The 22,689-nt window shown below is 38.7% G+C and overlaps 2 protein-coding genes across 3 annotated transcripts; both read right to left on the bottom strand.

The window, feature by feature from the left end:
• Positions 1 to 3,688: 3,688 nt before the first annotated feature.
• Positions 3,689 to 6,313, bottom strand: LOC122670511 (heat stress transcription factor A-3-like). The gene is made up of 2 exons (XM_043867418.1): positions 5,835 to 6,313; positions 3,689 to 4,874 (listed from the first exon to the last, which is right to left on the bottom strand). Exons 1-2 carry the CDS (start codon positions 6,255 to 6,257, stop codon positions 3,750 to 3,752), a joined length of 1,548 nt encoding a protein of 515 aa, XP_043723353.1. The 5' UTR covers positions 6,258 to 6,313; the 3' UTR covers positions 3,689 to 3,749.
• Positions 6,314 to 7,123: 810 nt separating this feature from the next.
• LOC122671404 (heat stress transcription factor A-3-like) lies at positions 7,124 to 22,280 on the bottom strand. Of its 2 annotated transcripts, none has more exons than XM_043868597.1 (3): positions 22,279 to 22,280; positions 8,612 to 8,977; positions 7,124 to 8,326 (listed from the first exon to the last, which is right to left on the bottom strand). In XM_043868597.1, the coding sequence occupies exons 2-3, from the start codon at positions 8,633 to 8,635 to the stop codon at positions 7,202 to 7,204; spliced, it is 1,149 nt and encodes a 382-aa protein (XP_043724532.1). In that variant the 5' UTR covers positions 8,636 to 8,977; positions 22,279 to 22,280; the 3' UTR covers positions 7,124 to 7,201. The 2 variants fall into 2 exon arrangements, with proteins under 2 accessions (XP_043724532.1, XP_043724531.1); XM_043868596.1 differs by lacking the exons at positions 8,612 to 8,977; positions 22,279 to 22,280 and adding exons at positions 9,239 to 9,483; positions 9,529 to 9,798 and having other exon boundaries at positions 7,125 to 8,326.
• Positions 22,281 to 22,689: the final 409 nt, after the last annotated feature.

Raw genomic sequence — 22,689 nt, 5'->3', positions numbered from 1 at the left:
GTAAAGCTAGTATTAGAGCTCAAGAATGACTCCAATAGACTGAGTGGTGTAGACACCGAATTTTTGACACCCTCCCTGGCAATGACGACATGCCGGCGACCTCCGTCTCAGACACACCAAAAAATAATAAACAAATGAAGGGAGTGTGTGGACTCGGCCCATGGAAAGGCCCATTGGTGCCAAGTCCATAAGGAGGTGCCACATGGCATCCAAAGGGAACCAAATGAAAAGGAGGGTAAAAAAGTAAAAATAAAGAGAAAGAATAAAACCCTAAAGGGGAGGGTAAAAAAGGGAAAAACAAAAGAAATCTAAAAAAGGAATGGGTAAAACAGTAAATTTCTAAACCCTAAAGAGGATGGAGGAGGATTAAAAAAGAATGAGATTTTGTTTGAGAGGGTAAAATAGGAAAATGTCTAGAACCCTAAAGAGAAAAGGGGTAAAATAGAAAAGAACACTCTTTAAGGAAAAGATACCTAAATCTAAAGAGAAAAGGGGTAAAATGAAAAATAATAGAATAAGATGGGGGTTACAATGAAAAAAACAATAAAATAAGTTACTACTAAATCTAAAGATGGGGGTAATATGGTAAAAGACCTAACCCTAAAAGAGGGTAATGATATAAAAAGGAAAGATTAAAAAATACAAAGGAGGAGAGCCGTCACTCTCTGAGAGGGGAATTTTCCAAAAAGGGAAAAAACGAGGAAAGAAAGAAAAGAAAAGAAAAGAGAGAGAGTCAGTGGGCTGGGGGAGTACACAGAAAGAGAGGAGAAAAGAATACACAGAGTAAAACACGGAGAGAAAAGTGAGGAGACGAGAGTGAAAAATAGAGGAAGGCACAGAGAGCAAAATAGAGTGAAAACCGAGAAAGAAAAAGAGAGAGAAGGGACAGACGGGGAAAAAACATAAGTAAAAAAAGAAGGGAAAAGAGTAGGGGATTTAAGTGGAAAAATAGGAACGAAAGAGAGTATTGCAGAGAGAAAAAGGGAGAAAAGAGGGGAGTGTTGCAAAGAGTGAAAATAGAGAGAAGAAAAGGAGGAGTCCGAGACATGGGATCGCCGGAACTCACCTGAGTCGAGGAAGCACAACCACCAGCGACGCTAATGGCGAATCCTTTCCTGGCCTGTGGGGTTCATTAGTTGATCTTCGACATTGTTGCTGCAGCGCGTATAGAGTAGCACGCATTGCATTTTCGAATCTCAGTTTCTCCTTTCTCATGTTCTTCGTTTTCTTTTTATTTTATTTTCAAGTTGTCAATGGTTTGTAAAGCCCCTTCTCCATTATTCCCCGGTCTGTAATAATCCCCACCCCTCTGGTTCGTGACCGTTGCGAACTGTTGATTGCATAAGGAGCTCCAAACAAGACCTGCAGGTATATTCATTTTCCCTATTTGATTCTTTTATTTTTATATTAGATGTGAAATGATTCTCTGAAACCATGCTGCAGTTTTCGATTCTTTGTTTTATTAGCATAACCTGTGAATGATTCCTCTCTATGAATGCTCTAGATGCAAATGATAGATCCCTTTACCATCATCACATTTCAGTCCATGTGTTTAGTTTTGGAATTGAAATTGTATCTACATGTGATCGGTTTCTGTATTTTTGCATCTCAGATTTTGGAATTTGTGGCTTCCATGACCTTTATTTTGGGTTGAATCTCCCTGAATATGTTCTGAAATTCCTGTTTTGATTGGGTGATTTTCTCAGCTGAACTGATAGATCATGCTCTATATATCCTGCTCTTGAAATTGATGTGTATGAATGCTTTTGAATGATGTAATGATTTCAACCTTGTGTTTCTCCAAGGAATAAATTTCTGTTTTCCATCTTTTAAATAAGTCCATTGAATCTATTTTGAGTTTGTTGGTCTTTAAGACCTCTGTTTTTTAATTCTTCAATTTAGCATGAGTGTGAGGATTTTTGAAATTCTTATTCCTCAAGATATTGATCACAATGATTAGCCTTCGAACCTACCATGGATATGAGAATCTTTTAAAATCTTTATTTCTTGAACCGGTTGTCATTAGGCATGTTCTAGATGTCATTGTTTAGGTTGAATCCATGATGACCGTTTCAATATTCCTGGTTACCCTTTATGGAATGGGTATTCCTAAGAATCTTAATTAAATCTGATCCACTCATAGGTTCAGGCCCATTTGACAAAGCCCACTGCCCAATCATGGAAGTCTTCTATTTTCTTTAGTTGAAGCCCATAGTCTATCAATAGATTAAGGCCCATGTTCATTAATTTTGATTGGGGCGTTGGGCTAATAGCTGGTTGTCCTTTTGGTCTTGGGCCCATGTCAGATTGAGTCACGCGAGCCTTGTGGGTTAGACTGATTTGGCTTTAGGGCTCGCTTTGAGTCGATTTGGGAAACCCATGGTGATTTTGGGCCTAGATCCAGGCTGGACCTCTAACATTAATAAATCAATCAATTAGGATTTGGGCTTGAGCTCAAAATTGAGACATGGATTCGATTTATTTCGGACTTTGGGAACAGGCTGCACTTTCAATTTGGGCCTACTTTGATTGGGCTGCATAATTATCTGCTTACACTTAGTCTAGAATAACTTAGAAATTTGGCTTAGGCTTTGAACCCATGTACATAGTTACCTAACCTTAGGTGCCTAGTTTAGGATGACCTAGATTTAGAATGCCTAGTTTTTAGTCGGTTTGTGAGTAACAATGGTCAAAAGAAGGATGACCGGCTCTAGGCCGAGCGGACTGGGTGCCTAACACCTTCCCAGTCCGTAACCTGACACTTACCCGATGATCTGGGTAGACCCCGACCTTATCCATGAGTCATTAGGCGTTCTCCAGTGGAGAATATTTATGGGTCCTAGACCCTTTCTAGGTGGCGGCTTCCTATTGACCCATATACCCTCTTAGGAGGACTTAGGGTATTTGCCTTAGGTTTCATCGGCGAGATCCGGCTCGCTTCAAGAACCAACCCCTTGTCGGGGGAATTTGGATTTTTCGGAATCCATGGTTCTTACAAGTGGAGTCAGAGTTAAAGATACCTTTTTCTGTGTATGGTTTCCTTATTTATATGACGCCCTTGGAAATGTCCTTCCTGTCCTCTAGATCACGTATTCCTTAAGTAGGCAGGAGATCTAAGCGGGAAAGGTTAACAGAACTTGTCAATGGCTGAGCCGGTGTTGTTAGTGATTATCCTTTTTGTGAGCCACGTGTAAAGTTTCTTGTGCATGTTTCCAGCATGAAGGGCTTGAGGTTAGAGGTTTAACCTAGGTATTTGGCTTGTTCCTCATAGGCCAGGTTTGGTTCTGGTCCATTACATGTGTCACTTTATTATTGGAAGTGATCCTATATGTATCACAGCCCATCTCAACAAGTGCCAATGTAAGAGTTGCAGTTAATCCCAGTCAATGAACCTGCATGGTTCAGCACTTAACAAAGCATCTGTTTAGTGAGACTTTGCAAGGCAGGTGCGGCTCATGAAAAAACATATTCACTCAATGAACAAAAAACCACTCTCATTCACCACCCCCATCTGGCCAACACTCCCCACCAAAAAAAAGAGAAAGGTAGTATTCAACAGTTAGTAGCAGAACCAATGTGTTCTTGAAAAATCCATACACAGGAATGGATGAACAAACAAATAAATAAAAGAACAAAACAGGAAAACAATATACATATAATAATGAATAATTCAAACTTGATTCTCAACTAGAGGGGAAAATATAATGTGTGGATCCATAAGGGAAGCAAACGCCAAAGTGTTTGGAACCCTAAGGACCTGTACTATTAGAAGTATCATCTTTCAGCTCTTCATCTTTCTTGCCAAAATCATCCAAAGCAGATTCATCACCGGGCCACTGATCAATTCCTGAAATCCCCCCTGCTTGCTGTGAATTCAGGTCCCAGAGATCTGTTAATCCACCAGGGACTCCCAAATCTTGTGCATCGTAATTGACAAGATTATCCCAGACATCATGGCTAGAACTAGATGTAGCACCACTGGCATCGAAACCCATGCTCCATATATCCTCCGGTTTCATCATCGTCTCGGCCCCTGGGAATGTATAGCCTGGAAATGTCTTTTCCTGAGCCAAATCCTCCAAGGCAGATACATAATATTCAGGGGTAACTATGGGTTGGGGGCTCATAACATTCTTTCCTTTAATGGAAGCATCCTCTGGGCCCCTAGGTTCTGAGTCCAATGTCCCTACCCCCATCTGATCTGAGGGCCCAATGAGGTCTTGCTGCATTTCAGTTGAAGCGACATTTTCATTTTGAACCTGCAAGCCTGATGCACCAAAAGCTAGTTTCCCCACCAAATCTTCTAAGATATAATCAGGAAGTTGCTCATCCACAATCGGTTCTAATTCTTGTGTTCCCAATGATGTACTGCTACTCCAATTAGGATTATACTTCACTATCTGCCCTTCCATTGGGGAATCAGATTTTACCTGGTCTGGTTGCTGCTTCTGGTGCTTTATGAATTTCCTTTTCACCCTTGGAGAAGCAATTTCTCTCTGTTCTGCTTTTTGCTGAAGACGAGCCAAGAACACTGGATTCTGAAGCAGTTTTGCCAAAAATGAGACCATCTGCTTCTGCCTTTGCTCTGCTATCTGGAGCCTCTGCTTCATTGTCTCTAGCCGTTGAGCTGATCCACGGTGCTCCAGCTGCAATGTTACAACTTCCTGCATCATTTGATTCTTCTCACTTTTCAGCTTCTCTAACTTACTTTCCAATCCAGGTTTCCCTGCTTCAACAGAAGACTCGGAATAGCTGCCAATCTGCCGCAACTGAGAGGACTTGCGCCTATGGATGTTCTTCAATAAATGCCTCTTACCCCGTACAAATTCTTCATTGGCAAACTCCCAGTGATCAGTGTCAATTTTATGGAACCCCTGCATTTGACAACAAAAGAGATCCAAAATGAATGTGTAAAAGAGAATGGATGCCACAAGAGGAATTAAACAACTTTACATTATAGACAACTCCAATGATCCATAACAATTCAAAATACCCGAGATCAAGCAAATGGGAAGTCAATGACCTACACAGGCAATCTGTAAACCAGTAAAAACAGGATTCTCAAAAGAAAACATGGAGAGTCCAACTAAACCATGGAGTAAACATAAAAGGCTGATTATATTAATAAAAAATATTTCTCAGAACAAAGATATTACTACCTGCAAAGAGACTCCACACTCCATGCAATGAGGAAAGAAGGATGTTCTCTTCGGTGGCAGACATGAAGAATATTTTCCACAGAGAGCATTTCAGGGCCGGCGGAAGAGGTTTCTACTCTTTTCTTATGATCCACTAAAAGAGATTTTAGAACTGACACAAACATCTATTCCTGTACAATCAGACATGTAAAGAACTTCAGGGAGGAGTTTTAACCCAGAGTAGAACATCCACCTGGAGCCTCTCCTCTAACCAAAGATAGTCGTTTACAGGGACATACACTTCCACGACCCAACCACTTGTACAAACAGAAATAGATACAACAGCAAATTCTCCAACTTCCAGAAGGCTGGCATTACACAAGCAATCTAATACAATGATACAAAATTTCTACAAACCAAACACACATACAAACATGAACTGATACAACAGCAAATCCTCCCAGAAGGTTTATATTACAATTCACGAATCTACAAAAAATGGTCTCTGCAACAATCTACAGATGCTGTCCCTGATCAAATATAATTACAGAACGAAATGCAAACAGAAAAGAGAAAGATTACATTAAAATAAATGTAATAGGTGAAAAACACTTATATACAGATCAGACGAAAAGGAACAAATAATTACGTACAAAGAACACCAGCCGAAATCGACTGTGTTTCAGCAATACCCACATAAGTATTTAGCTGCCGGACAAAACTGGAGAAATTGTTGTGCTTGAAATTCCTGGGAAGAACGACCCTCGCAAACTCCATAGGGTCCCAAACCACGAAAGTTTCACCGCTCGATCCCCATGATATAATTGGATGCAGAGACTTGTCTTCAACCAACTCGTAAGTCTTAGAAAGAAATGGAGGAATGGGGCTCACTTGAAGGCCTTCAAGGGGCTGAGGAACCCCAACAAATTCTCTCTCCCTCTCACCAGCCGTAGGACCATCTCCAGAATAGAACCCCTCAGATTCCGTATCCATAGAAGCAGACTGTCTCACACCAGAAAACCCTTCAATCTCTGCCCAAAGAGAAGCAGAAGAAGACGAAGAAGACGATAAACCAGCGAGAATCGAACTCTCTCGAAAAGGGTCACGTTTAGATTCCATGCCCAAAGAGGAAGAAGCTCTCCCAGAAGACGAAGATGGCCAAATCAAGGGTTGAGTAACAGGGCGATTCCAATGTAGCAGAAGCAGTTCCGGCCGTAGATTGAGTCAGTTGTGGTGGAATCGAAGTGGGCAGAGAAGGAGAAGGAGAAGATGAAGAAGTCGGAGGCGATTTCGATGAACGAAGATACTGTTTCTCTTTAGGATCCATGGTTACAACAGAACTGAGAATCTCAAATCAGAGCCGAAGAGAAGGAAAATAACTGAGAATTCAAGTTCTCATGAGAAGTTGATTCATAATTGACAAGCCCATTGGGTAAAGTGGATATTTATAGGTATTGTTAGAAAAACGCCGACTAACTGTTAGATATTTTGACTAACAGAGAATCAGAAACTGGAAAGGCGGTGAAGTAGGTTTCGTTTAGTTGGGATTTTGACAAGAAATTGGAAAGGCGATGGAGGAGGTTCAGTTGGGATTTTGCCGTCTTGAAGCGCAAATTTCTGTTTACGGACACGGAAGAGAAGCTTCCCCATACCATAAGTCACCTGATTATCCAAACCCATCAATCCGACGATGGCGACGAAGACGACGACCTTCGTGGGTGGTTTATGCGGGTAAAGTTGAAGTAATCAAAGACGGTTTCAGACTTACTAGAAAAAACATATTCACTCAATGAACAAAAAACCACTCTCATTCACCACCCCCACCTGGCCAACACTCCCCACCAAAAGAAAAGAGAAAGGTAGTATTCAACAATTAGCAGCAGAACCAATGTGTTCTTAAAAAATCCATACACAGCAATGGGTGAACAAACAAATGAATAAAAGAACAGAACAGGAAAACAATATACATATAATAATGAATAATTCAAACTTGATTCTCAACTAGAGGGGAAAAAATAATGTGTGGATCCATAAGGGAAGCAAGTGCCAAAGTGTTTCGAATCCTAAGGACCTGTACTATTAGAAGTATCATCTTTCAGCTCTTCATCTTTCTTGCCAAAATCATCCAAAGCAGATTCATCACCGGGCCACTGATCAATTCCTGAAATCCCCCCTGCTTGCTGTGAACTCAGGTCCCAGAGATCTGTTAATCCACCAGGGACTCCCAAATCTTGTGCATCGTAATTGACAAGATTATCCCAGACATCATGGCTAGAACTAGATGTAGCACCACTGGCATCGAAACCCATGCTCCATATATCCTCCGGTTTCATCATCGTCTCGGCCCCTGGGAATGTATAGCCTGGAAATGTCTTTTCCTGAGCCAAATCCTCCAAGGCAGATACATAATATTCAGGGGTAACTATGGGTTGGGGGCTCATAACATTCTTTCCTTTAATGGAAGCATCCTCTGGGCCCCTAGGTTCTGAGTCCAATGTCCCTACCCCCATCTGATCTGAGGGCCCAATGAGGTCTTGTTGCATTTCAGTTGAAGCGACATTTTCATTTTGAACCTGCAAGCCTGATGCACCAAAATCTAGTTTCCCCACCAAATCTTCTAAGATATAATCAGGAAGTTGCTCATCCACAATCGGTTCTAATTCTTGTGTTCCCAATGATGTACTGCTACTCCAATCAGGATTATACTTCACTATCTGCCCTTCCATGGGGGAATCAGATTTTACCTGGTCTGGTTGCTGCTGCTGGTGCTTTATGAATTTCCTTTTCACCCTTGGAGAAGCAATTTCTCTCTGTTCTGTTTTTTGCTGAAGACGAGCCAAGAACACTGGATTCTGAAGCAGTTTTGCCAAAAATGAGACCATCTGCTTCTGCCTCTGCTCTGCTATCTGGAGCCTCTGCTTCATTGTCTCTAGCCGTTGAGCTGATCCACGGTGTTCCAACTGCAATGTTACAACTTCCTGCATCATCTGATTCTTCTCATTTTTCAGCTTCTCTAACTTACTTTCCAATCCAGGTTTCCCTGCTTCAACAGAAGACTCGGAATAGCTGCCAATCTGTTGCAACTGAGAGGACTTGCGCCTGTGGATGTTCTTCAATAAATACCTCTTACCCCGTACGAATTCTTCATTGGCAAACTCCCAGCGATCAGTGTCAATTTTGCGGAACCCCTGCATTTGACAACAAAAGAAATCCAAAATGAGTGTGTAAAAGAGAATGGATGCCACAAGAGGAATTAAACAACTTTACATTATAGACAACTCCAATGATCCATAACAATTCAAAATACCCGAGATCAAGCAAATGGGAAGTCAATGACCTACACAGGCAATCTGTAAACCAGTAAAAACAAGATTCTCAAAAGAAAACATGGAGAGTCCAACTAAACCATGCAGTAAACGTAAAAGGTTGATAATATTAATAAAAAATATTTCTCAGAACATAGATATTACTACCTGCAAAGAGACTCCACACTCCATGCAATGAGGAAAGAAGGATGTTCTCTTCGGTGGCAGATATGAAGAATATTTTCCACAGAGAGCATTTCAGGGCCGACGGAAGAGGTTTCTACTCTTTTCTTATGATCCACTAAAAGAGATTTTAGAACTGACACAAACATCTATTCCTGTACAATCAGACATGTAAAGAACTTCAGGGAGGAGTTTTAACCCAGAGTAGAACATCCACCTGGAGCCTCTCCTCTAACCAAAGATAGTCGTTTACAGGGACATACACTTCCACGACCCAACCACTTGTACAAACAGAAATAGATACAACAGCAAATTCTCCATCTTCCAGAAGGCTTGCATTACACAAGGAATCTAATACAATGATACAAAATTTCTACAACCCAAACACACATACAAACATAAACTGATACAACAGCAAATCCTCCCAGAAGGTTTATATTACAATTCACGAATCTACAAAAAATGGTCTCTGCAACAATCTACAGATGCTGTCCCTGATCAAATATAATTACAGAACGAAATGCAAACAGAAAAGAGAAAGATTACATTAAAATAAATGTAATAGGTGAAAAGAACACCAGCCGAAATCGACTGTGTTTCAGCAATACCCACATAAGTATTTAGCTGCCGAACAAAACTGGAGAAATTGTTGTGCTTGAAATTCCTGGGAAGAACGACCCTCGCGAACTCCATAGGGTCCCAAACCACGAAAGTTTCACCGCTCGATCCCCATGATATAATTGGATCCAGAGACCTGTCTTCAACCAACTCGTAAGTCTTAGAAAGAAATGGAGGAATGGGGCTCCCTTGAAGGCATTCAAGGGGCTGAGGAACCCCAACAAATTCTCTCTCCCTCTCACCAGCCGTAGGACCATCTCCAGAATAGAACCCCTCAGATTCCGTATCCATAGAAGCAGACTGTCTCACACCAGAAAACCCTTCAATCTCTGCCGAAGGAGAAGCAGAAGAAGACGAAGAAGGCGATAAACCAGCGAGAATCGAACTCTCTCGAAAAGGGTCACGTTTAGATTCCATGCCCAAAGAGGAAGAAGCTCTCCCAGAAGACGAAGATGGCCAAATCAAGGGTTGAGTAACAGGGAATCCCGATTCCAATGTAGCAGAAGCAGTTCCGGCCGTAGATTGAGTTAGTTGTGGTGGAATCGAAGTGGGCGGAGAAGGAGAAGGAGAAGATGAAGAAGTCGGAGGCGATTTCGATGAACGAAGATACTGTTTCTCTTTAGGATCCATGGTTACAACAGAACTGAGAATCTCAAATCAGAGCCGAAGAGAAAGAAAATATCTGAGAATTCAGTCTCATGAGAAGTTGATTCATAATTGACAAGCCCATTGGGTAAAGTGGATATTTATAGGTATTGTTAGAAAAACGCCGACTAACTGTTAGATATTTTGACTAACAGAGAATCAGAAACTGGAAAGGCGGTGAAGTAGGTTTCGTTTAGTTGGGATTTTGACAAGAAATTGGAAAGGCGGTGGAGGAGGTTCAGTTGGCATTTTGCCGTCTTGACGCGCAAATTTCTGTTTACGGACACGGAAGAGAAGCTTCCCCATACCATAAGTCACCTGATTATCCAAACCCATCAATCCGACGACGGCGACGAAGACGACGACCTTCGTGGGTGGTTTCTACGGGTAAAAGTTGAAGCAATCAAAGTCGGTTTCAGACTTATTAGAGATTGGGCAAGTACTATCACTACCCTACCGTTAACCTATGTGTATTAAAATTACCTTACCTTAAATTTCTGTTTTTTGGTAATACGATATATGCTTTTAAACTTTTATATTTCCTTCTATCGTCATGTTTTTAAATACCAGATTGTCCTTCCTTTTCACCCAGTAACCTGTTAATCTATTTAACTTACCAATCATCTTCTACAAAGCACCCAGTTGCTTCTTCTCTCTCCTATTTTATCTTCTACAAAGCACCCACTTGCTTCTTCTCTCTCCTATTTTTTATTTCATTCGGATTTTTTTTTTGTTTTTTCTTCAATCTTTTTATTTAATTAAATTTTTATTCAATATTTCATCTTCATCGTTTTTCTTTGAAGATCATGGTTCTAAGTATCGGTATCGTATCGCCTGTATCAGGCAATACATATCGATTTTGTTAGTCACGGATACCGATACCGTATTAGTAACATGGTATGAACAAGGGGTAAAATGGTCAAAAAACTCATTTTTAAAAAGATTCAGGAGAAATTTTGCCAGATTCAGTCTGATATTGTATCAGTTTTGTAGGTTACTGATACCCGTTCTGATACCGTGCACTAAAATCATGGAACAAATCGACTCTCTTCAAAGCACCCCACTTCTTCTCTCTCTTCTTTTTATTCAATTTACTTTTTCTATTTTTGAAGAGAGTCGATCTGTTCCATGGTTTTAGTGCACGGTATTAGAATGGGTATCGGTAACCTACAACATCGATATGATACCGATACATTATCGGCCTAGATCGACTATATCCGGCAAAATTATCCCTGAATCTCCTTTAAAAAATGAGTTTTCTGATCATTTTATCCCTTGTTCGTGCCGTGTTATCGATACGGTATCAACACGATATTGGTATCAGTGACTAGCAAAATCGATATACATTACCCGATACGGGCGATACAATATCGATACTTAGAACCAGGAGAGAGAAGAAGCGGATGGGTGCTTTCATTTTTTACTATTTTAATAACAAAAATAGTAAAATGTAGAAAATGAATGATAGGTTAAATAGATTAACGGGTTACTAGGTGAAAAGGAATGGCAGTTTAGGTATTTAAAAACATGATGGTAGGAGGAGATGTAAAAATTTTAAAGTAAGATAGAATTAGAAAAGAAGTTTAAAATAAGATAGTTTTAATAAATATAGGCTAAGTATAAGATTGTTATAGTAATAATATTTTTTATTTGGCTTTTTATGGGAGGACACCAAGTTGTGTCCTCTCACAGTCTCACCATTGGTCAAGATTAGATCATTTTTTGGCTTTTGGGTCAAAATGATTTCTTCAGCTATAAGGGTATACTGAGTGACTAATGAGTGATGTCAGCCAATTTCTAAATTTTGTCAGATTGTTCCTGTCCAAACTTCTAGGTTTTGTCGGACTACCAAAATTTCTAGGTTTTGTCGGACTTTCATCATTCGTTTGGTTGACCAAGTCCTCATCTTCTGGCAGAGTTACCCTGGAGCTTAACAATTTTATTTAGGGTAAAGTACGCATACCGCCTTATAATACATCCAATATTCGTTGTACCTCTTAAGCGGTTCAATATTCGATCTATCATCCTTCAATATTTCACGTATCATTTCTGTTTTATCCCCCAAATGCCAGATAGGTCCAATCCGTTAAATACCATCATTAGATGTCAAAATTTTGACCATTTTATTTTTTATTTTATTTTTTTAAATCTGAAAAGATTTAATCACCCTCACTTATTTGTTGCTCTAAACTAATGGAAAATGACTATTTTTCTCTTTGTTTTATTTTTATAAATGAAAAGATTTAATTGCCCTCATTTATGTATTATCCTAACCTAATTTGAAAAGACTATTTTATCCCTAAATATTTATTCCTAAAAATCCCAAAATACCCTCATCTTTCTCAAATCATTATCTTCTTTTACATACCCACCACCACCCACCATTAACACCATCATCAAAGCCAATACTACCATCACCACCCACCATTGCCATAGCCACCACCACCACCACCACTGCCCACCATTCCAGACATCGAATCCTAATTTGGGGGTAAGAAAAAACACTTTTTGTTTTTTTATTTGTTGATGCAACAAAGTAGCACCATCTCTGTTCGCTTAGTTCTTTCCTTGTCAATGCATTTAACTTAATTTTCAGTCTACAACTAACACAATATCTTCTAAAGTAACAATACTAATCTGTTACACTTGTAAACAAATTCTCATAGTGTCACAGTAGGAAACAAAATTTTCTCTTTACTCTGCTTTTCTCCCAATTTCAATTTTTCTTTTTCACATTGTTTCCTTTTCTCACTTTTGGAGTTTGGTCTTTGAATAAAGGGAAGTAGAGAGGTTAGGAGAGAGAGAGAGAGAGAGAGAGAGAGAGAGGAGCAAAGCCTTCCACTAAAAACCAGAGATGGAAGTATTAAAAACTCTGGTTTTATCTGGTAACAGAACTTCCAAATCTTTCCATTTTGTGAAAGACTCATCGCAAATCGCAATTTTTTGTTTTCTTCTTTTGATCAATCATTATCTTTTTAGTTGTTTTCTTGCATTGGACATCAAGATTAGTTCGAAAAAATTGAATTTTAAGTATATAAGCTTCATCATTGGGTTAGGGTTTCATCGAATTGGTTGATAAGAGAAACCTGTACGGAAATTGATTTGTTTCCAGAGAAGCTCATCCTTGTTCCTGGAGCAGAATCAGCTGCTTTCCAGAAGAAGTACTCACTCCCTTGTGACCCCTGAAGAAACCACTGCCGTGAAGCTCATCCTTGTTCCTGGCGGTGATCTGTCGACCCAACCAGGCACTGCCAAAGACCCGAGCAACTCTCCGAAGCTCAGTTTGCCCTCCCGTGGAAGATCCAGAACCAGAACCTGCCGGAATAACCATCGGTCAAAAGTTCCCCAACCTTCGACTTCTCCTATTGGTTTGTCCGCTGGACAAAACCAAACCTCTGCTTTGTCCCTTGGGCGAAATTGTTTTGCAGCTTAGCGTCTTGCTCTGTCGTTGATGTTGACCCATCAGTCTCTCTCGTTTCTCTTTTTGATCGATGTACCTCGATCGATCGCGACCTGTGTGAGAACCTAGCTGTCGATCTCGATAATGAGGCCTCTGCGATAAGATCGCCTTCTCAAGTGGTTGATCTTCCCCTTCCCCATAGTCTAAAACTTGTCTGCAGTCTCGAGACCTGTGGGTTAATGGTGGGTGGTGGTGGTGGTGATGGCGGTGGCGGTGGCGGTGGCGGTGGTGGTGGTGGTGGGTATGTAAAAGAAGATGATGGTTTGCGGAAGATGAGGGCATTTTGGGGTTTTTAGGAACAAATATTTAGGGGTAAAATAGTCTTTTCAAATTAGGTTAGGGTAATACATAAATGAGGGCAATTAAGTCTTTTCATTTATAAAAGTAAAACAAAGGGTAAAATGATCATTTTTAATTAGTTTAGGGCAACAAATAAGTGAGGGTAATTAAGTCTTTTCAGATTTAAGAAAATGGAGCAAAGGGTAAAATGGTCAAAATTTTTGCATCTAATGGTGGTATTTAACGGATTGGACCTATCTGGCATTTGGGGTGTAAAGCAGGGGTGGTACGTGGAATATTGAGCCGCTTAGGGGGGTACAAGGAATATTGGGTGCATTATAGGGGGTACGTGTACTTTACCCTTTTATTTAAGCATATGGATAATGAAGTCCGAAAATCCGGATCCTCTTCAATCTTGTCTTATTAAACGGAGGGACTTCTTCAGATTGTCCGAAAATGTTATTCCTTGTCTGTCTATAACCTTCATTTCATGGTTTGAGATAAGGGCGCTAAACGAGTAAACGGTTCAGTATTAGTGTCGGTTCGATTTTGGTACAAGGATTTTTAGGTGAAATCAGAATCGAATCGTTTATTAAATGGTTTCAGTTATTTAAACTAAAATTATTTTATTTTATCAAATTTTTAAACAATTTCGGTTTATCGGCCTTAAAAGGTTTCGGTCACGGTTTTAGATGCTTGGTTCTTAAATGGTTTGACTGTTTTATATCGAATTTAATGCTTATTGGATGTACTCAATATGCCACAATGAAAAGGACATGATTCTAATTCATAGAAACATTGAATACTATTATAATTCACCAAATCTATTGTTTGAAGGCACTGATGGTTAATTATTGCTATTACATATTAGTAATATTTATTTCAATTTAAACAATTTCCTAAACGGTTTAAACAGTTCAATTTGGTGTAAATCGTTTATCTAAACGGTCCCAATTTTAAAACCAAAATCAAATCATTTATAAAATGATTTCACAGTTTCGGTGTAAACAGTTCGGTTTCATAAATGGTTTTAGTTTGATTTTGACACTCTTAGTTTTAGGTCTGGGTGTCAAAACCTAGACTGAACCGTTAAAACCATTGTAACCCATCGCAAAACTCGGATCGAATTGAACCAATTCCTATCAGATGGGTTTTGGACTGGGGTATGATGAGACCGGCTGAAAACCAGAACTGATCGATATCCAACCTGAAAATTGAACCAAATGAAATCGATAAAAAAAATCATTGAGTATTAGGTTATGCATAGGTGAATTGATTATCCATTGATTTCAGAATTAGTGAGAAATTTTTTGGTTCAATGAAGAACTGTTATAAATCAATGAGTATGAGGTTATGAATAAGAAAATTGATATGTAACAATGTTTCCATTGATCTTCTAGTTCACTATCTATCAAAAACAGATCTTTTAGTTTGCTATACATAATTGGTTGGACATTTAAATGAATGATTTGATAGTAGAGTTCATTTTGTGATTTCAATATTAGTAATCTTCTCAATTATTGATCTCAATATTAATTATCTTCCCCTTACAATGTTTTAATTTGTAACAATTATTTCACTACAAATTCTATTTATCCATTGATTTCAATATTAGTTATCTTCTCCGTGCAATTCATTCTTCTTGTCTCGATTACAACATGAACACATCAAATCTATTCTTTTTCCGTGGTTGTTTATTTGTTTGATTTGGGAAGATGATTTAAAGTGTTTCTACCAAATATTTCCTCACTATAAGTTATTTATGTAAGTTTTATTATGGTTTAAGCCCAAAAATAAAAAAATCTAAATTGAAACTCGATAAAAAAAAAACAAAAAAAAAAAACAAAGAAATAAACCGAAACCATACCGGATCGAAACCGATTGGTCTCACTCATTCCCAAACTGAAACCAATTCAGCCCAACCGAAACTGGGTTGAGCAGACCGTCTGACACCCTAGTTTGACGTATCGGTATTGTGTCCTCCAACACGAGCAATATGTATAAGTTTTGCTAGTCATTGATCCCGATACCATGTCAATACTTTATTAGTGAAACGATACGGATAAAGGGTAAAATATTTTAAAAAAACCCATTTTTTAAGGAAAATAAAGGGTAAATTTCTCTGATATAGCTGATCCTTACTAATACCACATCAGTATCATATTGGTTTTGTAGGTGATTGATACCCGATCCGATAATGTGCACTAAAACCATGCCCTCATTCTCCTGTTAAGCTTTAGTTTTATTTTATTACCCAGAATCTCTGATCAGATCATATGAAATCATGTAGCCCTTTTCACTCACTCTGGATGGGGCTACACCCATTGGGTCCTAGGCCCAAACCCCCACATCAGCAAACCCCTTTTTTGTAGAAGGGATCAAGCGAAAATCGATTCCTCCTTATTTGGACCACGGTACCCACAAGATCCAAAGAGGACTCTTGGTAGGTCTTATTTGCCTTTCTTTGGTACACAACTAGCTCCTTTTCATTACCAGAACCAACACTTGAATCAACAACCTTCACCTCTTTGTGTTTCCCAATATCAAGCATAAATGGAGAGATAGGTAAGGGAGGAATGATAGGGGTGACATCAGTGACCTCTTCACTCCCTCTATTCTTCCCCTGAAGAGGAATTTGACGAGAAACAAATAAAGGAATAGATTCATAGAAGGTGACATCTTTGGAGAGAAACCGATGGTGAGAAGAAGGATTGTAGCATTTATAACCTTTGGTAGATGAGGAATACCCAAGAAAATATACTTGAGAGCTTTGGGGTCAAGTTTAGTTCGAGCAGAAACTTGTTGATATGGACATAACAGACACAACCAAACACTTTGGGGGGGGGGGGGGGAAGAGAGAAGGCAAAAACCTAAGGAGACAAGCTCTCCAAAGGGGATTTAGAACAAAGGATTTTAGTGGGCATGCAATTGATGAGGAAGACAACAATAATAAAGGCATCCGACCAAAAGGTCTTAGGGACATACATGCCAAATAGTAGACTCCTAGTGACTTCAACAAGTGGCTATTTTTTCGTTCAGCTACCCCATTTTATTGGGATGTGTCAACACAAGCTAGTTGATGGATAATATCATTATTAATGAACAAGTTTTGGAGTCCATCATACATGTATTCCCCCCTTTATCAAGACGAACAATTTTGATTTTAGTATCAAACTGAGTACAAATTAGCTGATAGAAGTTTTTGAAGGCATCATACACATCACTCTTATGTTTCATAAAAAAAGTCAAAGTGGACCGAAAATAGTCATCAACCAAGAAACAAAATAACGATAATCAAATAAAGAAGTAGTGGGAGAAGGTTCCAAACATTGGAATACACAATATGAAAAGGAACAGTGGATCTATTACCATGATATGAATAAGAAGAGCGACAATGTTTAGTTAGTATACATGGTTCACACTAAAAAACATGAGAGGAAGAAAAAGAGGTAAAATAAATGTGGCAATTGTTTTTCATAAACAAAAGAGGGGTGATCTAAACGTCGATGCCAAAGCATCACAGAATCCAAAGTGCTGATATCACTCTGTCCACACACATAAGACTGGGCCATAGGCAAAAAAGGTGTGCACAGTTCAAGAAGGTAAAGGCTTTTTTCCTCACGTCCATTGCCAATAATCTTCTTCATCATCAAATCTTGAAACAAACAGCGAGAGGAAAAAGAGTGACACAACAGTACAAGGATTAGGTAAGATGGCTAACAAAGAGAATGTTAGTGGCAAAATTAGGAATGTGAAGGACAAAGTTAAGGGAAATAGAAGAGGTAACCTATACACTACCCTTACCAGAGATGGATGAAAGGGAGCCCATCAACAATCTTAAACTTATCACAACCAAAACAAACAAAGTAAGAATCATAACACTGAGACATACCAATCATATGATCGATGGCGTTAGAGTCAATGACCCAAAAGGATCAATGGAAGTAGCCAATGTGGAGGCCTATAATACTGAAGTCGAAGTGTCTGACACTGTAGATGTAGAAGAAGAGCTACCTAACTGAGACATAACTCTGCGAAATGCTGCAATGTCTTCACTAGTAAGGGAACTATAGTCGGATGGTGGCGAAATGGATATGTCATAGGATTAGGCTCAGCCATTATAGTATGTCCTCGAGCTCCCCTTCTCCTGCCACCATGCATACTAGGGCGACGATCATGAAGTACCCAACATCGCTCTCTAGTTTGTCCAGATTTCCCATTGTGATTGCATCGAAATATATCTTTGTTTTCCCTACGGGTAGGCCCTAGGCTTCTACCACCACCACGTAAATCTCTGTGAGAGCTAGAAGTAAGAGCAAACCGCTCAAGGGATGATGCTGGTTCCATGGCCACGCATCGGGTCTCCTCACTTTGCAAGTGACTACAGACCTCATCGAAGGATGGGAGTTGAGACCGGCCTTAGATTTGGATCCTGAGTGGTTCATAGTTAGGGTTCAGGCCACCAAGCAGAATGAGGACACGTTCCTTCTCAAGAGTGTGGTACACCTTTGCTTCAACCTTCGGATTGGTCAGTTGAAGATCTTTGTAGTGGTCATACTCCTCCTAGAGGCCAACAAAGTAATTGTAGTAGTCATAAATTGACCTATCACCCTGCCACATTGTGATAATTTTTTGGAGAAGTTGGTAGACCTTTGCAAAGTAACCTACCTTATCAAAAGCCTTGGAAACACTATCACAAATGTCCTTGTAAGTTTCCTTTCTCATAAACTATCTCCCAATCTAAAGCTTCATTGAGAAAATCAGCCTAGTCATAACAGTGGAGTTTTTCGATCTCTCATTTCTGATATGTAGGAGAACCAGAAGCTGGAGCTTGAATGGTGCCAATAATATATCCAATTTTTCCCATACTCCGGAGGGAAGGAAAGCTTCATAGAATGAGCCAAAAACAAGTAGTTGGTGTTATCCAATTTCACAATGGAGATCTGGGAGTTGGGATTCTCAAAAGCTAAATGAGTGGTTGCTTGAGTGGGCTGGGAATCAACCGAAGCACTACCGGAGATCTCTGACTCAGGCATAATATAGAAAGACACTCAGCAATATGAGGAGAAGTAACTACACAAAGTCATAAGTACACACTCAATCCAAATACACAGTCCCAACATAAGAAAAAAATTCCAGCCAAGGAAAACAAGCACCAAGTTTGAAGAAATTCCACTTAAAAAATAACCCCTTCAAAGGGTAACATCATATCATACCAACTCAAAAAATCCATATAAGACATTGCACAACCATTTCACAACAAAAAAACATCACACATTGCATTCCATAATCCCTTCAAAGGGTAATATCATATCATACCAACTCAAAAAAATCCATATAAGACATTGCACAACCATTTCACAACAAAAAAACATCACACATTGCATTCCAAATACAAGAAAGAGAGAAAAAAAACCAATAGTAGTTGTACCTAGCAGTCCACAAGGAGAGGAGTTGTACTCTAATAACTCTTGCTATCAACAAAGGAGACCATATGGCAAAGGTAGGGAACCCTTGGGCGATCCTAATGGACAATATCACAGCCCCAACAACAATCGAGAGACAAAGAGGGAGCAGCTACTCCAAGAAGCTAATGGTAACCCTAGCTGCTCCAAGGGCTGTGGGTATTGAGACGAGCTTCAAGATAGCTCATATGATCACTTGAGATCTTCTTGTAGGCTTTATCTAAGACCTATCTCATACTCCTTCTATCGATTAACATATTAGCCTCTTCCTAGGAATCCTTTGTGTCCTAGGATTCCAAAAAGAGGAAAGAGGCAACCAAGAAAAAAGAATACGACTCTCAAACCGTAGAGCTTTGACACCAAGTTGGAATTTAGGTGATGGAGGTAAGCAAATAAGAAGGAAGGAGATAAGAGAAGAAGTGAGAAAGGAAAAGAAGAAGAGACAAGGAAACAGAGCGGAAGAGAATTTAGTTGAATGTGTTGGGAGAGTATTCTCAACTCTCCCATATATTCATTCACTTAACTTAAAAATGAAAATTACATCCTTGCCCCCTTGCTAAAATGTAAAATGTAAAAAGATTAAAAAAAAAACCACATTAGATCAAATTACAACACCATGGGTATGTGCCTGAAATACCCTTATTAATTCTAACCGATAACTCTTCTGGATGAACATCCAGAGGATCCAGTTTTGGTTCAAGATATAAAATGCAAAACCAAAAATGAACTAATAAAATCAAAATCGAACCAATTCGGTTCCATATTTGATTTAGGTTTTATTTTAACATTCATGAATCACAAAAAAATAATAATAAATAGATAATCGTTGAATTTAGCTTAATTCCACTATTGGCAAGAAAATTTTCTCCTCGTTGAAGTACACTACCATTGATATGAATCAAAGATTGATAGTCATCGACAACGGATGTCCCTTTGAGCGGAAGGATACTGTAATAAGGGAAACTCTTTTGAGGAAGACAAAAAGATCATCTTGATCTTAAGGTGAGAGCACAAGGAGAGAGATGCTTGGTGAGGCAAAGATGGTGACAAAGGAGGGTAGAAAAAGGAGAAAAAGAAAGCGTGACCATGGTATGTTGATCAATTTTATCAAATTTGGCTATAACCAAACAGTTTCACCCAGAACTCAAAATGAACCGAACCAAGAAAAGATTCCTTGTTTAAAACTAAAACTAAACTAATTCTTCTTTGATTAAGTTTAGCATGGTTTTAAAGAATGGGTTTTGATTTCGATTTCACATTGATACCTCTAAATTTCTGCCATTATCAAAATTCTTTATACCCTTTTCACATGATAAACAATGGGGTTTACATTAATACTCTCACTTCTATTCCATCCTGATTATGTCGACCTCATATTAATGATACTATTTTCCAGCTCCTCATTAGTGTAGTGCTCAAATTCCTTCTTACAATGCCCTACTAGAAACCTTCCTCCCTTTAATATAGATATGGGAGAGGGTACCTGAAATGCAATGTTGCCTCTACGCTACTGCGGGGGACAATGGGAGCACGCGCCAAAAAATAATAGGGGTGGGATTTCTACCTTTCATGGTGGGCGGGGCAGTCATTTCGCACTCCTCTTAGTCTAGGCACAGGGCCCAATGGGCCATGCTACCTTTCAGGTTTCTTTTTCCCTATAAATATACTCTAAATGACAAATCTATAATAAGTGCATTTAGAGCTTCACGCACTTGTTGACACCTTTCGAAGCACTTAACGTGTGAACTGCGAGGTTGTAACTTTTTTTCTTTGCTTTATCTAATTTCCAAAAGTTCTTTAAATTAAGAATAAAATTCTTTTTTTTAAATAATATGAAAGTGGGATTTCATTGTCAATATCTGAAGTTGTCATTGTTTTACATATTTTTTAAGTGCACATGTGAATTGATAAGATTTACTTTGATCGGTTAAAAAAAAAGGGGAAATTTACGAAACACCCCTTGAAAATGAGTCGAAACTCAGATCACCCCCTAAAATTTGAAAATACTCAGATCACCCCTTGCATTAGAGCCCTATACTCAAATTAGACCCTACTGTTAGTTAATTGATGAAGTCAGCTAGTTAAATTTTTTAAAAACCCTAAACTACCCTCAAGAAGAGTAAATTACTATTTTACACTTAGATCTAAAAACTTAATATATACAATTAAATTTACAATACTACCCTTCCTTCATCTTCAACCTAAAATACCCCACCCTTCATCTTCAACCTAAAAAAATTATACTAAACTAGTAAAAAACGTAAAATCATTAATGTCAATAAGAAAATCTCAAATATAACTTTGGGAAAAAATTATCTGAACCGATAGAGTACACAAGCATCCTTTTCTTTTTATCTTTTTTTCTCCTCACATAAAATGATCCATTTGCCTCTTGGGTATGAAATTGTTGGCCATGTGTTATTGGTGTGTTACCTTGTGCTGGTTCTTAGCGAACCCTTTCCTTATAAATATTCAAGATTATGGTTGGATGGTAAGAAAAGAAAATTAAAAATATATATATAATAAAAAAAAAATCATGACAGAGGTAATGATTGGTTTGTGCAGTTTTATCTCTCCTTATTTTCATTTTTTTTAATATTATATTCCAAACATAGCGTAAGGAAGAGGATTCTCACTGATCGAGGAACAACAATTCCTTAACAAAGGTGATAGTATAGCCTTCACTATCAACTCAGAGAACGTTTTTCTATATTTAAATGGAAAAATTTCTATCCCTCCCCTGAACTTACTCCCTATTTACTCAAACTCCCCTGTCAGAAGTTTCACCTCCGATTCCATAAAAAATGAACTGATGGATAATTTGGCCATTTTGACATAGCGGGGGAGGAGAGATAAGAGTTCACGTTTTTGGAGGAAGGAGAGGTGAAACTTTTGACAGAGGAGTTTGAAAAAAATAAGGAATAAGTTTAGGGGAGGGATAAAAAATTTCCCTATTTAAAATATGGTAAATATTGGAAAACCATGTGTTTCGTATCAAACCACCCTCAACCAGATCTAGTGATTTGGGCGAGCTAGAACTAGTTAGGACATATCATTTTTTTTTTTTGAAATATATGATTTTGAAAAACCTGTAACTCATCTTCCCCAATTCGACTGGGGAAGACTGGGGAAGATGAGTTGTAGGTTTTTTTTTTTCCTTTGTTAGGGTAATTTTGTCCATTCACTTCTTTTTTTTTTTTTTTGGTTCTTCTTAGAAGGGCAATTCCATCAGTTCAAGTCTAATTTTTAACAGTTTTAGTCAAGAACTGACGGAATAGGCTTATTTATTACCGTTTGCAAACCTCAGGGGGGTACGCAGAATTTTTCAAAACTGGGGGATGAAAATATCCTTCCGTCAAACCTCAGGGGTGGTATGTGTAAATTACCCTTTAAAATATTAATAGAATTTTACTTCGGTGGTTAAATTTTACAAACCCTATTTTAGAGTAGATTAAATCAAATTCATGGAAAATTTCACTTGTTCCAAATCAACGTTGTTCATGTGGAATTCTTAACTGTCAAACCTTGTCGATGCTGTAGGGCTCCCACACTTCAGATTGCCTTGGGTGGAAAACCAGAACTTCATTAATCTCAAA

Source organism: Telopea speciosissima, chromosome 8 (assembly GCF_018873765.1).
Source record: "Telopea speciosissima isolate NSW1024214 ecotype Mountain lineage chromosome 8, Tspe_v1, whole genome shotgun sequence".
NCBI classification, from domain to species: domain Eukaryota; kingdom Viridiplantae; phylum Streptophyta; class Magnoliopsida; order Proteales; family Proteaceae; genus Telopea; species Telopea speciosissima.
The sequence above is the reverse complement of the archived record's forward strand: the minus strand, read 5'-3'. Positions and strand labels throughout refer to the sequence as shown.

Coding starts and splice junctions, on each gene's coding strand:
- LOC122670511 (XM_043867418.1), bottom strand. CDS start 6,257: ATGGAATCTAAACGTGACCCTTTTCGAGAGAGTTCGATTCTCGCTGGT. Junction 4,875..5,834: donor TCCGGCAGCTAAATACTTAT/GTGGGTATTGCT, acceptor TGTCAAATGCAG/GGGTTCCATAAAATTGACAC.
- LOC122671404 (XM_043868596.1), bottom strand. CDS start 9,661: ATGGAATCTAAACGTGACCCTTTTCGAGAGAGTTCGATTCTCGCTGGT. Junction 9,484..9,528: donor ACAGTCTGCTTCTATGGATA/CGGAATCTGAGG, acceptor CTACGGCTGGTG/AGAGGGAGAGAGAATTTGTT. Junction 8,327..9,238: donor TTCGGCAGCTAAATACTTAT/GTGGGTATTGCT, acceptor TGTCAAATGCAG/GGGTTCCGCAAAATTGACAC.